This window comes from Arvicanthis niloticus, chromosome 3, assembly GCF_011762505.2.
Source record: "Arvicanthis niloticus isolate mArvNil1 chromosome 3, mArvNil1.pat.X, whole genome shotgun sequence".
Taxonomy (NCBI): Eukaryota; Metazoa; Chordata; class Mammalia; order Rodentia; family Muridae; genus Arvicanthis; species Arvicanthis niloticus.
Genome location: NC_047660.1, coordinates 116,078,174 through 116,094,720, shown reverse-complemented (window position 1 = coordinate 116,094,720; position 16,547 = coordinate 116,078,174). Strand labels below are relative to the sequence as shown.

Below are 16,547 nucleotides of genomic sequence, written 5' to 3'. Positions count from 1 at the left end.
ATAAACTTGTGCATGTGGTTTCAAAGTGAATTTAAATTTTCATACCAAATTAAAAGCCTTAAAAAGAAGAGTGGTTTGGGGTGATATTTGTATAGTCATACTTTAGAAAATGCCATTAATAAAATTAAAATACTTAAGACACAGTGGAGTCACAATGCTGAGATCCATACAGGCAAATTACAAAGGATGCCAAAAATTTTATTGGAGTTATAATCAAATATTATACTTTACAATTTTGTATTTTGTAATTTTTTACAAAATACAATTTTGTATTTTGTACAAATTTGTATTTTGTACAAATTTTGTACAATTTGTACAATATTGTACAAATGATTTGCACAAAACGGTCTTTTCATAGAAATGACTTCTAATTGGTGAAAGAATTCCAAGTTTCACAATATTAGAAGACACATTATTGAACTTATTTATAGAATGTTCATCATACAGGCAACGTAAGAATGGGCATCATATGGATAATGAAATAAATACAGAAAAAAGAAATAGCACAGTTTAACCGGGAGGGGTATTACATAGAGCAAAGGATTAAAATGGTGAAAAGTTTGAAATATTGTGTGTGGTAAAACATCTATAACTTCACAGACATTCGTGCCAAAGCTTATTGTTAAAGCTAGCAGTTACTATTACTAGGCCGTAGGGGTTTTTGCATTTCTTCTTTATAAAGCCTTGAGATTTCTATCAAGTAACAACAGCATGTAGGTTTGCCTCTGTGTATGTCTACCTATGTGCCTTCATGTGGCCAGAGATCAACAACTAGTGTCTCTCTCTACTGCGTTCCACCAGATTGTTTGAGACAAGTCTCTCACTCAACCTGGAACACCCTGACTGGCCAGTGAGCCTCCCCGACTTACCTGTCTGCACACTCCTGTGCTGGAGTTTCTATGTCCACTGTCATGTGAAGGATTTTATAGGCTTCTGAGGAGCTGAAATCCAGCCTTCCTTCTTACAGTCTGAGCTTTACCTGCTGAGCCATTTCTCCAGATCCCTGAACTTATTCACAACCTCAGTGGCTTGCAGATTCATAGTATCTATAATGTTTACACTAAAAGAGGTTAAATTAACTTAAATGAATTTTCCCTCAGATCCATATTGGCCAAAATTATTGATCTCCTTTTTCCAGGTTCTGTGCATATTTAGCGAACATAATAACTAGGGTAGGTGAATACAAATATGGTCTTGAAAAAGGAGAGATAATACTATTTATTACAGATATAATTTGAACATTGGTTTAAGGTCAATCATGACACTTTCCTGTCGCTCTGTGTGCATATAAACTTTCCTTTAAGGCGTTACATGTTGCTCTTCTGTTTAGTGATACAAATAAAACAGATGCCTACGTTTCCTCTATTCTTTCCTTTTCTTCTTCTTTTTGTCTTATGAGATACATTTGCCTATATAGTTCAGGCTGGAATTGAACTCATCGTTGTTCTGCACCTGTCTCTCAGAGTCGATGCTTTCATGAGTGTATCACCACATCCAGTTTCATGCCGATTGTGTCCAGTTGTGTGTCCACTCTTAAATACAGGCCAGCTTGAGAGTAATATTATCCTGGATGGATGATTTGGTTAAAATGCCTCTTGTCAGTTAGGCTCACTTGGAAAGGCATTGCAAGGGCCAGGGAGGATGCTGTTGACTTGGAATTGCTTCATTGAATAGAAGTTTCCAGAAGTAGCATTGTAAGAGACATACTGGGAGACAGGTTTGACAAACCTGTAGTCAATGCAACTGGAAGCTGTGATCTATCAGCCTGTTCCTTGGTTCATTGTCTCAGTTTCAGGATGTAAAAATCTTCAGGAGGGTGATGAGTTTCTGACAACAGGAAGCTATCCCTTCTCTTGGTTTCTCACAGCAGGGCAACAAGTCCTTACCAGAAGAAAGGCAGAATGGAAAAACATCTGACCTACATTGGTATCTGTGGTCCCAGCTGTTTTCTAAACTTGAAAACTCAGGGTATGGAATCAGCCATGACTAATTGTCAACACCGTCTGGATTATCTGAGATTATAGGATGAAACCAATGACTAGCTACTTCACTCTGGCAATTTACATTTCATAGACAGGCAATTCTTAATTGGCTCTGGTCTCCTGTTAGCTTATCCACAGGGATTTTGAACTAAAGTTTCTTATAAATAGATTAGACCATGATATAATTACTTTTAATCTCTTCTTTAAAAAACTGTAAAACAGAAAGAAGGAAGGGATAATAAGACAGATGGGGAGAAAAAAACCCACCACCACCACCACCACCACCACCACCACCACCAACAACAACAACAACAACAACAAAACAACAGCAACAATAACAGACTGCTCCTCTAATTACTACTACGAGGATCTTTGTTCCCTGAAGGCTCTGTCAACTCAATTGTAAAACAGAGATGTTAATGTCACCAACTTCATTTTTTTTTCTGTGAGGAATAGATGAGGAAATTCGCCAGTAGCTATAGAGACACTGCCTTGCACACTCGTGTTCACCACCACTACTCGGAAGCTGTCTCAGGAGGCATCAGGGTGGAGATCTGAGTGACACAAAATCCTCTCAGACATTATCATTCCAACAGGGCTTCATGACTATTTGAATTTATATACCTTGGCCTGAACAGAAGACACTGCTTTTTCTCTAGTCAGTTTGTTTATGTGACTTCATATGGACTTCGGTTAACATAGACAACTACATTCAAGTTTACGTTATTTTAGTTTCTCATTAAGGCAGTGTCAAAGGTAGGTGTCTACCAACACCAAGAGATCAATTTCTTTTAAAAGACATTCTTAGAAAATGGTCATCCTTCACTTTCACAAGTATTAATAGGTGCCTCACCAAATGGAATCACACTAGAGAAAATTTCAGGTATATGTTTCTTTCAGTACATTTTAAAAAAAAAATTAATTATGCAAATATTTATCAGTGACAAGGATATATCAACATTCTTCATAAGCCATGACAACAATAAAGATAAAACCACACAGCTTCAATTTTAAATGGAATGAGAAAAATGAACCAATTATTTCATATTTAGAAATTTGGTGCACAAACACAATATTTCAAATATGAGACCTTATTAGTGAATTCAGACAAAGAATCATTCTCTATAGTATCTTTTTCAACCTCACCTTTTAATGTCCTGGCTACTACCACTCCTCCTATTACATACAGATTTCTAATAATTAGATGATGGCCAGCATTTTATATAAAAAGTAAATAAAAGAATTTGGGATTTTATATATATATATATATATATATATATATATATATATCTCAAATCTAATTTTATTCCTTTGTGCTTGTGATGAAAGATTTGATTTCTAGGCAGCATAGTAGTTACTAATATTTCCAGTGGAATCAAGTTATGGGAAATATGAAAATAAGGTTGAGAAATCTTCTAGAACTTTCAGACAGGTTTACCTACATACACCATACCTGAATGGTGTCTCACTTGCCTCAGTTGATTCTTTCCTTTCCTTATAGCCTTTAGTACTGGCCTAGGTAGCATGTATGTCTTCATTCAAGTAAGATGAAGATGGATAAAAACAACCGGAATCCAGTGAGCATCAAAATCCCTTCACAACATCGTCTTAGTGTTCTAACATTCTAATACAACACGTCAGTGGCTATGTATTCCTAAGTTTGGTTGACTGCAACTTTATGTCACACACAGCCAGCTCTTTCTGAAAAGTTACAGTGTTGGGTTAGGTTTGAGGTTTTCTTCTGTAAAGGTCAGTAGGAAGTAGAAAGCATACCTTAAACAACTATAACCCACCACACCCCCCCACACCCACCCACCCTCACCCTCACCCTCACCCTCACCCTCACCCTCACCCTCACCCTCACCCTCACCCTCACCCTCACCATCACCATCACCATCACCATCACCATCACCATCACCATCATCTACACACACTGAGAGAATGCTAGAACAGGATTACAAGGCAATCAGTGGTAATTCTGACTCATTCAATCATTGAAGGTCCTAGCCTATACACTAGGAAAGACAACCAGGATGTAAATAGAACACAAGCAAGGTGTTTACTCATAAAGAGTAAGAGCTGAGGTATTGCATGTAGAAAATGACCTAAGCAAAGGAATTTATATGCAAATTGATTAATTTGAAGACTAGTATTCTTCAATAGGAAAGCCTTATCTGTGCTGCCTAGAATAGGAAGAAGCAGAGAGACATGGAGTTAGCTTGTGCGATGGGACACAATAGAAAATGGAAAGTCTTTTCTCTTGGGTAGCAGGATGATTATATGTAATGAAGAGTTAAATGAAGAAGCAGATGGGTGACTATTCATTTGCTTTAGTCATCATTGTTATTAATTTTTGGATATTAGATGCTGAGATGGAGCTACTTTTGATTGGTGTACCACTTAAATAACTTGATTATTGAGCCTATAGGATGTGATGTGATTTGAAAGTGGCTCCTCTCGAGAGATTATGAAAAGATAATGAAGGCAGGGGTTGGGACTCTAAGAAGTTTAATTTCTTTGAGTTTGAAATACTAGCAACAATAACCACTTCTGGATAACACATAGCATTAGATATTTATCTTTGAATGAATAGTTCAGCTAAAAATTAGACAAACAAATTAAGAATGTAAAATGCTAAAAATGAAGAGTAAGTATCATATGAAAAATATAATATTTTAGTAATAAAATAGATGAGCTGGGGGCACATTGGGGAATAAAATAGATATTATGCTTTGCTCAAATGAAATTTGCTTCCTAGCAGGACAAGATAAGACAGCAAAGGAATCACTGTGTGCCTGGGCTTTTGGAAAGTGAGAAAAATTATGACAAAAGTCCTGGCCAAGGACATGGAGGACTGAGAGGCAAGCTGTAGTCTTAAAAACAGAGATTAAGGGAGACCTATAGAAAGGTGACATTCGAGAAAAGACTTGAAGGACATTTCAAATTTGGGACTTAAAATGCAACATTTGCTAAATATTTCTTATTGAATTTGGTTTAAATCATAAGCATGGGGAGGAAAGTATAAATTATTTTATGAAAAAATTCCTCAAAGAAAAGGATGCTATTTTTTCATTAATTTATTTATTCATTCACTTTTTTAGCTCTCCCCTCTTTCAGTCCCACCCATACAAGTCCCTGCCCCCATTACTCCTTCCCCTTCTCCTCAGAGAAAGGGACACCACCCTGCCCTGGGACATGAAGTCACAGCAGGACTAGAAAAACATGCTATTTTTAGGCAACTTTGTATTTGCAGACATTTCAGTCACACTCCCATCCTGCGTTTCTCAAGGTTTTCTCTGTTTCAGGAAAGTATCTAGTTCTTTTACTATATGGAGAGTCTAGGGACATCTCCAGAGGCACAGGTACTTAGAGTGTGGGGGAGACTCAGAGAGGTTTGTGGCTGCACTGTCTTCATTGTCCTATTGGCATATACATTTTTATTAAGCACAAAGGAACCATATCATTAAAAAGGTCTTTGATTTTTCTTAACCTTTCATGACATTCTACAAGTATACACACTTCCCTTAATTAAGACTTTCTCCACGTTTTCAGCTTTTAAGGGACGAATGTGCCCTGGCAGCGGGCACTTAAATTATAATTTAATTATAGAAATCTAATTCCTAGGTTATGCATCTGTTTGACAGGATGGAGGCTCCAAAAATATCTTATGATGGTGAAAGGTGAATTCCTATGGAGTCTCTGGAAGGAAACGGCATTCAGGGGGGGACTGTTATCTAGGAGAGAGGACTCTAAATAATAGCTCCTTGCCCAGAGTCCCTCCATCAATTCATAGATAAGTCAATTGGCACTCATCATTTGAGTCATTGGAGGCTAGTATAGTTAAGAGGAATATAAAGTGTACTACAGGCAATAAACAGAAGCCTTGTAACAATGTAATGAGTAGTGGGAAAGAGAATTGGAAGATCTATAAAAACTGCCAAAAAGCACAAAAAATATAATTAAGGGAGCAAAAGACATATTGAACACATTCTCTGGGACTATTTCAAACAGCAGTAAATGTCTCTTCAAATGTATCTTAGAGAAAGGAAAGCAGGGCAGGAAACTAGTTTCATGAAGAGAAGAGAGAGAAAAAAAAACCAAATAGAATTGTGGAAAAAGGTAATAAGAGATGAATTTGCTGATGTGGATTTTTACCTTTCTTTAAAATAATGTCATCTAACGCAGAGACCAGACAATAACCGGAAAGCTCTAGTTGGGAGTAGGCCAGAGGAGGGGGAAAACATAAACAAAGGTGACATTTTAGGCAGACAAGCTCAGGATAAGTCCAATAAATTGGAATATAGATAATAGCTGAATTTGGAATTCACAGCCAAGCTTGCCTAAGTACGATTATTTTAAGTTAAATATTATTTAAGACCATACTCTCTTTCTTCTATTTTCTTAAGGCATGTCAGTTACACATGACTTCCTCACCAACAGAAAATAACATTTCTAGTAGAAAATGTTTTGTGACAGTAAATTTTCATTACTTGGACCAAAGGGTTTCATCGAGTGAAACACGTCTGAGCTATCTGGGGACTTTTGCCAATAAACACACCCCTGTTGAGACCCATCTCTGTGGAATGTCTTTTACCAACCTTCGGAAATAACACTGAACGTTAGCACTCAAACTTCCTAAAATCATTAACCTCTGTCTTGAATTGTAATTACACAAAAGTAACTGAAAAAAATCAAAATGAATTATGGAACGACAATAAGGTGTTATTAGCGGTGACAAGCAGAGCTGATTTTTCAGAGTGAAATTTCAGTGTGTAGTAACAAACCCCTGACAGGAATCTCGTCACCACTGATATCAGATGCTGCCAATCACTGGGGTTCTTTTGTGATGGAAAAATTTCAAACTTTTCTTAACATAGTGTCTAGGAAAACACAGTATAACTAATTAAAAGGACCATTGAGCTTGTGACTCCCCACTCCTCTCTACAATACACATTTCCACATACTAACATCTTTTCAATGAGCAGTACAGAACTTCTTTTGTCTTTCTCAGGAAACAAATGTGAAATCCATGTGTTTTATTTTTAATTTAAAACAAAATAAATAAATTACCCATTTAAAAAAATGGGATTTAAATAGGAAACACCAAGATAGTACTGTATATAACTATATTGTATATACACATTCATACATAATTGAGATTTAAGAGCATAGTGTTTGATGAATGGCAATTAAAATACCACTTTACATGTAAGAACAATCATTCCAATGGCAAGAGACTTGAGTACTTTGGATGTAAAGGAAACATTGTATTTCTGCAGACATTACTGAAAAATAACAGGCTTCTGCATTTTAACACTTGAAAAGCTGAGAGCGCTACCAAGCTAGAAGAATAGAGAAACAAAGCTCATTACCATCAATTATTAAATTGATTTTAAATTGGTGTGTGTGTGTGTGTTAGTGGAACAGCAAGATATAGAGAGATTAAAAACTATGACTTCAGCCCTAAAATGATTAAGGGACAGAGAGTAGCGAATTGGTGTATTTCCTCCCTTAATGAGATCACTTAACCTCACAGAAAGAATAGCCTTTCTTCAACAACTTCAGTGCATGGCCAAACTGATTTCATATATAATTGTATCAATTTTTCTGACTTACAATTATTTGAGGCAAATTTCAGATATACAATATTATGATTTAGTATTTCAGTGTGTATTTGTTAAAAAGATATAGAACCTTAACTGCATAACCTAATACTGTCATCAATCCTAACAGATTATAATATCCAGTATAATCAAGTACCAATTTGTCATTCTGATTTCCTCAGTTGCTATGAAGTATTTTATGACCACATATTACAATGAGCTACAGTGTCTCCTAGAGATTCTGTCCCCTGAGCTGTGGGTTAACACATTTTCTTTTCCCTCTCCCTTGACCTCTATGGAAATTGAGATGTAAATTGTTTCAACAATAGAATTATAGCACTTTTGAGGAATGGGTGATCTTTGCTTGCCTCTTAGATAGGTTTCTCTAATTGTTCTTTCTTTTAGCCAAGAATTTTATAGAAGCTAGTTCAAAGATTAAGACAGCAAAGTAATCGAATTCAGGATGCCCATAGCCAAAACTGAGAACCAGACATGGATATAATTAACTCTAATAAAAGGCAAAATACAATACTGCTCTTAGAGTGTTCCATGGTGCTTGCTGCTGTTTTAGTGTTAACAGAGTGATACAGATCCAGCATCTCCATGACCATAACACGGTGTGGAGAGGGCCACCCTGGGGACAAGTCCATCAAACACCAGAACTCTGTGGAGCATAATTTAATAGGTAATCTCTAGGATTCCTTGTAGCTTTAAACCTCTGAGTGAGCAGGAGCTGTACATTATAATTCATGATGCCTTTGTAAGCTCACGAACTTCCCTTAAAGGTGTATTTGAGCACAGATAGGGAATATTAAGAAGGGAAAGTTACCAACAATGGCTCTGCAGCTACCTTGAAGTACTTCTGGCTTGTCAACAACTCTACAAGTAGACTTAGAATAGGCAATGCATTGACATGCTTCTGTTCCTCTTCCAAGCATAGCAAGACAAAATACCTACCAGTGACAGGGCCATCCACTTGGAGAAAAGTTGCAGGTAACACAGAACAATTCCATGCTTGGGGTGGAATGGTTTCAGTGAATCTGCTGTATGTTTATTTATTGTATTTTTATCGTCAGATTTTTTTTCCCTGTGTGTTTCGTATTTTGCTCTTAAGATTCTTGCAACTGTTTCTTTAGGCACAGACAGCACATATTGTTCTGGAAGATGGAACTAAGATGAAGGGCTACTCCTTTGGCCATCCCTCCTCGGTTGCTGGTGAAGTGGTTTTTAATACTGGCTTAGGGGGGTGAGTATGCTTCTGCCCAAACACTTTATTTTTTTCTCTATGAAGAAGAATACCTGGGTGATGTAAACTCATGGTAACAGGTTGACGTCACCTCATCATTGTATTATATATTGTAGTTATGTGGAGCTTTGTGCAGGACCTGCTGTAGCCTGCCTGGAGAGCAGGTATAGATGTATGCATCCTGTTCCTGAGAAGGAAATACAACATGGCAGCTTAGGTGGCCCCTTAAACAAAACAAAAGAAAACTAATCCTAGAAACGTAGGTTGTGAAGTTATGGGAAGTATTGATCTGATGAAGCTAATGCTTGTGGCATGGGAAAGGTGGAGCATCGCAATATAGGGCATTCTGTCAGTGAAGCTGAGCCCCATTTCTACACAACTAACAAGAGACACTTGGGCAGTTTGTATAATTTTGCCTTTGAAAAAAAAAATTGAACTGATAAGATAAAGAAGCTAAAAGGCACACAAGTCTAATATTCCTTTAAAGTTTTGTCTTTTATTATTTAAGTGTGTGTGTGTGTGTGTGTGTGTGTGTGTGTGTGTGTGTGTGTTTATGGTAACCAGAGACAGTGGATCCTATAGAGTTGGAGCTACCGGAAGTTCTGAGTCGCTTAGCATGGGTGCTGGGAACTGAACCTAAGATTCTCTATCAGAGCAGTACAGGCTCCTAACCTCTGAGCCTCCTCTTTTTAGCCGCATACCTAGCATTTTTAATAGTTTTCAATTTTTGACACAATTTAGCATTTACGTTTTGCTAATGGGTGGTTGCTCTTACCTAGACAACAACCATTTGTTCATCTGGGGACCAGAAGGCTGGATTTCTGGTTTCAGGACATAACAATTAAGAATGGAATATTGAGATATTGCTTAATCTTTTGGAGTTTCAGTTTCCCTGTATGAAAAGTAAGAGGGCTATATTACAAAATAATTGACAGCTGGATGCTTAAACCACATGTGTCTTAGAAAAAATATGACTTGATTATCTTAAAAGGTTTCCTTCAGAGAGTCAGTCAGCTAACCTTTTATGAGCTATTTGATGAACACTTCAGGGAAATTCACATTAGCCTTGAAAGGAGAAAGGAACATTGGGTTAACTGATACTGAGTATATTGATAAATCAAGCCTGTCATGTTATTAATGTGCATCTTCTCTAAATCCTCACCTCTCTGTGTAAAATGAAGAATATCAGGTCATTTAAAACTCAGCCCCAGTGGTGAGGACATTAAATTACAGTGTATAAAACCTGTTTGTGAAGTTTTGCTTCGTCAGACAATTATTTAAGATTCTCGACAGCACTAATTACTAGCTGTGTTAATATACCTGCCAACAAACAACTGTTTAATATAGATCAGAATGATGGAGGGCACTCGAGTTTTCTTCTTGGTGATAGATTACAGGTGATAAATCTTGTCACATCACAAAAGTCAAACAGGACCTGATGGATTAATTTGCTTCCAACACTGTAGCACGGCGGCACATGCTACATTTATGAACTCACTAGAGAGTTCCATAGGCTCATGGTTAAGGGAGAGGTCAGGTCCTTTAAAGAAAGAGACCAAGGAAAATAAAATTAATTTAAAGCCTCCTTTGATGTGGAAAGGCATTTGTATTGAGTTAGCCCACAGACCTTATGTTTTATTGAGATATGTAGAGTTCATCCACTGTCTGGCTCTCTCAATAAGGTGGTTGATAATTAAGGTTTTTTTTTTTTTTCATCTTCAAGAAATGCATTTATATTGTGTAGAAGCCTTGGTTAAAGAATGATCAGTTGTTGACAGGTGAGAGGCATCTGAGAAATAGGCTGGTAGAGGCCATGAGTGCTGCATCCCCCCTGGGGATGTGGAGCTGGAAGACAAAGTGCTCTGTTGACAAAGTTAGTTCTAGTAGGACTTAGTCTGGATGCGGTTGAGGAATTTATGGTGACTGCTATCTGAGCTGTATTGGATTGGTTTCAAGGCTGTCGATTCCATCCTGCTCAGGCCCTAAATTCACTTTCAGTCGTAATCCACAAGAATGATTGGGTTGAACTCTGTCTGCAGAAGACAAAATGTAAGAGGTCAGGAAAGAAGAAATCAGAATGTCTTCAGGTGCATGGAGTAAAGTGTTGCTAGTTCCTAGTATTTATGGGAAAATGTTCCCTTCCCCACAAAATGTTACACACACACACACAGCTCTCCAACTTTAAAATTCTGCATTCCTTTCCAGTTTCATTTTTAGGACTTTAAAATAGTTATTTGGACAATTTTTAAGTCAGTAATACTGCAGGAAATGAGCAATATTCTTTCCACTTTATAAAAGCTATCAATGTTGAACACTTTGTTATGTATGCTCAAACTAAATAATTTAAAAACAAGTATCTGTGAGTTATTCTTTTATGTGCATTAACTCCCTGGTTTAATATTTACTGAGTTCTAATGTGGATGTGTATTCATGCTGTTGTTACTTGGTTATTCTTCAGTATCATAATGTATATTGAAAAATTATTTTCACCTTTTAAATGGCTGGTATATTTGTGAAACTTTCAGCCCTCGACAGTAAGTGTAAGTTTTTTTTTACTCAATATCTAGCAGACTAGAGAAGCTTTAAATATATTTGCAATTGTTAAATTGATAGCTGTGTAAGAAATTAAAATATTATTTAAGAAATTTAAGTTACTTTAAGTGAAACAACAAAAACATAAAAATCACCTTTGTATTAGAATCAACTTTTCTGTTCATAATTAGTTATATTATGGATACAATTTGGCATTTCCATGAGGTTTCTTTAGGACTGCTAAAGTCCAGAGACAGTTTTTAGGAGTTTAACCCCATTGTCTTTTTATTGAAGAGTTCAATGGCTCAGAATATGTACATAGGTGATAACTTTGCACTTGTATATGTGCTTTGGTGGTGATACTCTGGCTTGTCTACCCAGGTACCCCGAAGCACTTACCGATCCTGCCTACAAGGGGCAGATCCTCACCATGGCCAACCCTATCATTGGGAATGGTGGGGCCCCCGATACCACTGCACGAGATGAACTGGGACTGAACAAGTACATGGAATCTGATGGAATCAAGGTAGCACCCGCTATGATGTGCTAAGAGTCTCTCTTTGAAAAAGTGTAATTGACTGATTTTTAAGGCTACAAGAAAGGCAAAGTTTCTCTCACAAAACTGTGTATTAAGTCCATGTTTCCAACCTTATTCCTAAATACCACAGGACAGTCTTTAACTTGACAAGTTAAAGTTTCATTTATTAGGATAGTTTAGATTTTAATGCCTTGGAGGAAACTGATTTTAATACATAAAATATTGTTACAAGTCCAAATAATGAGGCAGTAAAAGATGAAGAATCATCTCTTGAGGTAAGTTTGATAATCAACTGCGTGTTATTTATTGCCTTTTAAGTATTAGTAAAAGATAATTTATATGATGAATAGGAAGTTAACACATTTAGATTACCTAGTCACGGATATTCAGATAATATCTTGAGATATGGAGCATATAAACAATTTAAAACATACACTGCCACTTCACTCTGTTTGTATTCTGTTTTGGAGGACCTTGGGTCTCATACTTAGTCCTCACAACTAAACTATTTAATCACAATTTTCTCAGTCTTTTCTGCATGTATATTAAGAAAATTATTTTATTATCTACATGGAATAAGTAATTGTGAACGACATCACGGATAAATTAAACAGTTGAAAAGTGACAGTTCCTTCATTTGGGGATTGGCCTGCAGGTAAACTCACTTTTCAAAAGTAGCGTTAAGGAAACAATAATAAACTTAAATACAAGTCCTGACAACATTTTTTTTTATATCATGTTTTCAAAATTTGAATGTCTTATCAGTGCTAAAAATGTTTAAATATGCAAAATTAACCTTCAAGATGAGTCGCAAGAAGTGCATAATGTTTGGTGAATCAACTTTCAAATGCCTGGCTGTCTTCCTAGGTGGCAGGTCTGCTGGTGCTGAATTACAGTAATGACTATAACCACTGGCTGGCTACCAAGAGTCTGGGTCAATGGCTGCAGGAGGAGAAGGTGAGAAGCCGGATAGGTCTATGGGTCTATGGGAGCCTGGGAGCCTCTTCATTTCTGGATATCGCTTCTGTAGACAGGGGTTTGTTAAAGCAACAGCAGCAACACAAACAAACAACAAATCTGCATCCTATCCAACTTTTCCAGAATTCACTCTTTGATTTCATAGACCGAGATATTTTCAGTTTATCCACTAGGTGGCGCTCACACACGAGTGGTAGCAGACCTTGTTGAGAAATGTCAGTAGGGAACCTTTCTAGAAATTTGCCTTTCTTCTCTTGCACAATATCAGTCACCCTATCATTTCATCTACAATTTAGCTTCATGTCTAGGTCTTAGTAAAGGTCTGCTATGAGCTCCATGTGTAGGGCACATAATCATACCATACAACAGGGTTTTTTTTTTTTTTTTTTTTTTTGCCATCTTTAATTCTTACAAGTATAGATTCTCAAGTATTTTGTGTCTTAAACATTATAAAAAATTACTTGGCTATAATTTTGCTTGAAGTAATGTGGAAAACATGTTAAACATTGCATTCTTTCTATAGTTTAAACGTCAATTCCTTATCAGAGTATTCACCTTAAGTGCTAGGAATTCTTAATATTAACAGAGCCACTATATTTAGTTTCATCTCCACTGCCACTGTTGCTGATTTTGTTCAACTGTGGCTGATCCTGTAGTGTAGAATACTATCAATTACGATACCGTCAAGTACCCAGAAACTTCTGCCTTTCCAACGAGTGTCTACCTAGTGAGTTCAATGTTAGCCCTTTGTGACAAAATAAAAATAAAAACAAAGATCTTGGTTCTAGATTCCTAGGTCCTAGTCTTCCTAAAACACAAAGAAGACAAGAACGCACATCTTTTGGCCTAGGTCATCACTTATTTCTTCTCAACCATCAAAACAAGTTACCTTTATTTCACTGATAGCTAGTTTCTGTAATGGTTATTTAGCACTCAATGTCCCTCTCTCTGTCCCTCTGTCTATCTCTCTCCCTGTTTTTGTTTCTCTCTGTCTCTTTTTCCAATCTCTCTTCCTCTCCTCTTTCTCTGTCTCTGTTTCTCTCCTCTGTCTCTCTCTTTTGTCTCTCCCACACTGACATTGACATGTACACCACACACATACACGCACACACACACACATGCACACACACACACACGCACACACACACACACGCACACACACACACATGCACACTTTGTGTGTTATTTAGTGTACCTTGTTTTCTTATATTAGAATTAATAATTTTAGTTTCAACCTGCCTCATGGCTTGTTAGAGTGTGCTTTTAATGTATATACTGGGTTTGTCTTTATTCAAACCAGTAAAAAAGGAAAGAAAAGAAAACCAGTGGATGTATTGCCTCACTGATGAATAAGATGGACAAATATTAGGAAAGCCACAATACAACACAAGCCTTCAGAAAAAAATATATGGAGCACCTGCTGTGTGCCAGGAATAGATGGCTCAAAAATAATATGCATATTATTTCTTATGAGGTTCACTGATTGATTTTTTATAATGTAGATGAAAAATATATGCTGTACATAAAATTACACATATATTTCTAAAATATATATGCATGTGCACACATTTCATTATTTCAAAATGAATATTTGTGTAGAATGTGACTTACTTAATATCTGAGGTTAAGCAGCAAGGGATTAATACACAGAGTTTCATGTTCTTTATTCTGATGATGCTCTTCACTGAAGGAGTTTTGTGCTTAAGTAGAGCAGCAATTTCCCTGGAACTGACAACACTGTCACCCTGGGTCAGGGCACAGAAGGAGTGGGGGAGTTGTTTACTGCTCAAGAAGATAGATGAGGCTAAGCGTACAACTTGAAAACAATATTCTGGCTCTAATCTCCTCTCCTTTCACTGTCACTGCAACTTTTTTCTTACAGGTCCCTGCAATTTATGGAGTGGATACAAGAATGCTGACTAAAATAATTCGGGATAAGGTATGATCATCATCTTTAGCTGAATCTATGGCTCTCCTCATTTCCCTCCAGAGCATGAAGGACTCACTAATACACAAAGGAGAAAATCTGGCCAGCTCTCTCTGTTCAGTTCTACTTCACATTCTTTTACCTTTCTGATGGAATTTCCAGGACTGCTTACTTGATACTGATGTTTGTAGCTGGGTGGACCTGAGATCAACTTACCTGACAGGAACTTGTTGAGTGCCTACTATGTGTTGATCATAACAACAAGGCAAGGTGTTATCTCTCTGTTCATGTGACAGAGAGAGGAAGATTGAGCCTGTGGAATAAGTAGAGGAAGTATTTACAACGCATACAACAATTTGACCTATCCAGAATTCTCCATGCTAAAGAATGCAAATCAGAAACTCCACAGCATTGGTGCTATTGGTTACTTGGGAATCCTAGAAGAATTAGTGGTCGGTTTTATATCATGAATATGGGCTACCTCATTTAGAGAGGTTTTTTTTGACTGAATCAATAAACAAAAAGCGAAATTATCCTCGCTGTCCTGTCTGATGGCTACAACATCTGACCTCCTATCTCAGATTATCATCACCACCTGGTTCCTTCTTTGTGCTAATATTTGCTACATGCATCCTCATAGCCCAGACAGAAACAAACACTTCCTCACTAGTGTTCAACAATTTCCCCAAAGGCAATTATGTTTCCTCACCAAATTTTAATACATTAAAAAGGAAACAGTGCAATTCAGTAGTATGTGAAAACCAGTTGTGAAGTCCTTGTAGAGTGTGTACAGTTAGTCTTCTGCCCCTGTATGTTTTGCACAAACTATTAAAAAGGTGTTTTAAAAATTTAAAAACATTTTGTTTCTCCCCCAAATACAGGGCAGTAGCTCCTCACATCGTACTTACATTATATTAACTACCGTAAGCTACCTAGATATGGTTTAAAGTCATAGATGTAGTAGGCTCGATGAACATATGATACCATTTTATATGAGGAATCAGAGAAGCATGGATTTGAGTATTCAAGGGGTTTCCCGAAACAAGTACCCCAAGGCTATTTAAGACAAGTATATTGACACAGGCTGTCTGCATACAGAAAGGAGGCACTGCCTTCAACAGGAGAGCATAGCTGCATCTGTGGCTTGAAGGCAGGGACAGCTCATGTTGCTGTTCTTCTGCTTACATCCCCCTGCCTATGATTTTCCCAGGAAGTGACTTTAGTGAGATTATGTATTCGAAGTGGATTCTTGTGTTGCCTTAGCTGAACAGAGTATGGGAATGATAAACAATGATGTAGCATCTATAACCAGAAGGGAATACAAGTGGAGAATGCAATTCAGGCTGCAGAAGTAGCAGGCTGGATAGAATGTAGCCAGGCACCAGGACTTGTGAAGACTCTTTCCAAGTCTGCAATGTGCCTTCTGTGTCATGTGCTGGCCTCAGATGAACTCTGCTTTTGTCATAGGGACTTTGGTTTTTAAATAAAAATCTAGCTGAATAGCATATGGTACACAGCAGTATGACCTGTTATGTCTGCTTATGGCTGATATTGGCTCATAATAAAAATGTGTATGTTAGCTTTCACTTCTGTTTGTTACTCATAGATCGCAAACTCAAATTGCATCTCACACAGCATGCCTTAAGAGAAAGAATAAAAACAAATTTCAAACTTTGGGATGCATAAAATATAGGAGCATGTAACTTGGATTTAAAACATAGGTAGAAATCACCACATACTC

General features: G+C 37.1%; 1 protein-coding gene across 2 annotated transcripts in view; it reads left to right on the top strand.

The window, feature by feature from the left end:
- Positions 1-16,547, top strand: part of Cps1 (carbamoyl-phosphate synthase 1) — a 116,402-nt gene that overhangs the window by 17,295 nt on the left and 82,560 nt on the right. For both annotated transcript variants that reach the window (XM_076931724.1, XM_034498207.2), the window contains 4 exons: positions 8,722-8,831; positions 11,745-11,889; positions 12,769-12,858; positions 14,762-14,818. In XM_076931724.1, coding sequence (XP_076787839.1) covers positions 8,722-8,831; positions 11,745-11,889; positions 12,769-12,858; positions 14,762-14,818 — 402 coding nt within the window. The remainder of the gene's footprint in view (positions 1-8,721; positions 8,832-11,744; positions 11,890-12,768; positions 12,859-14,761; positions 14,819-16,547) is intronic.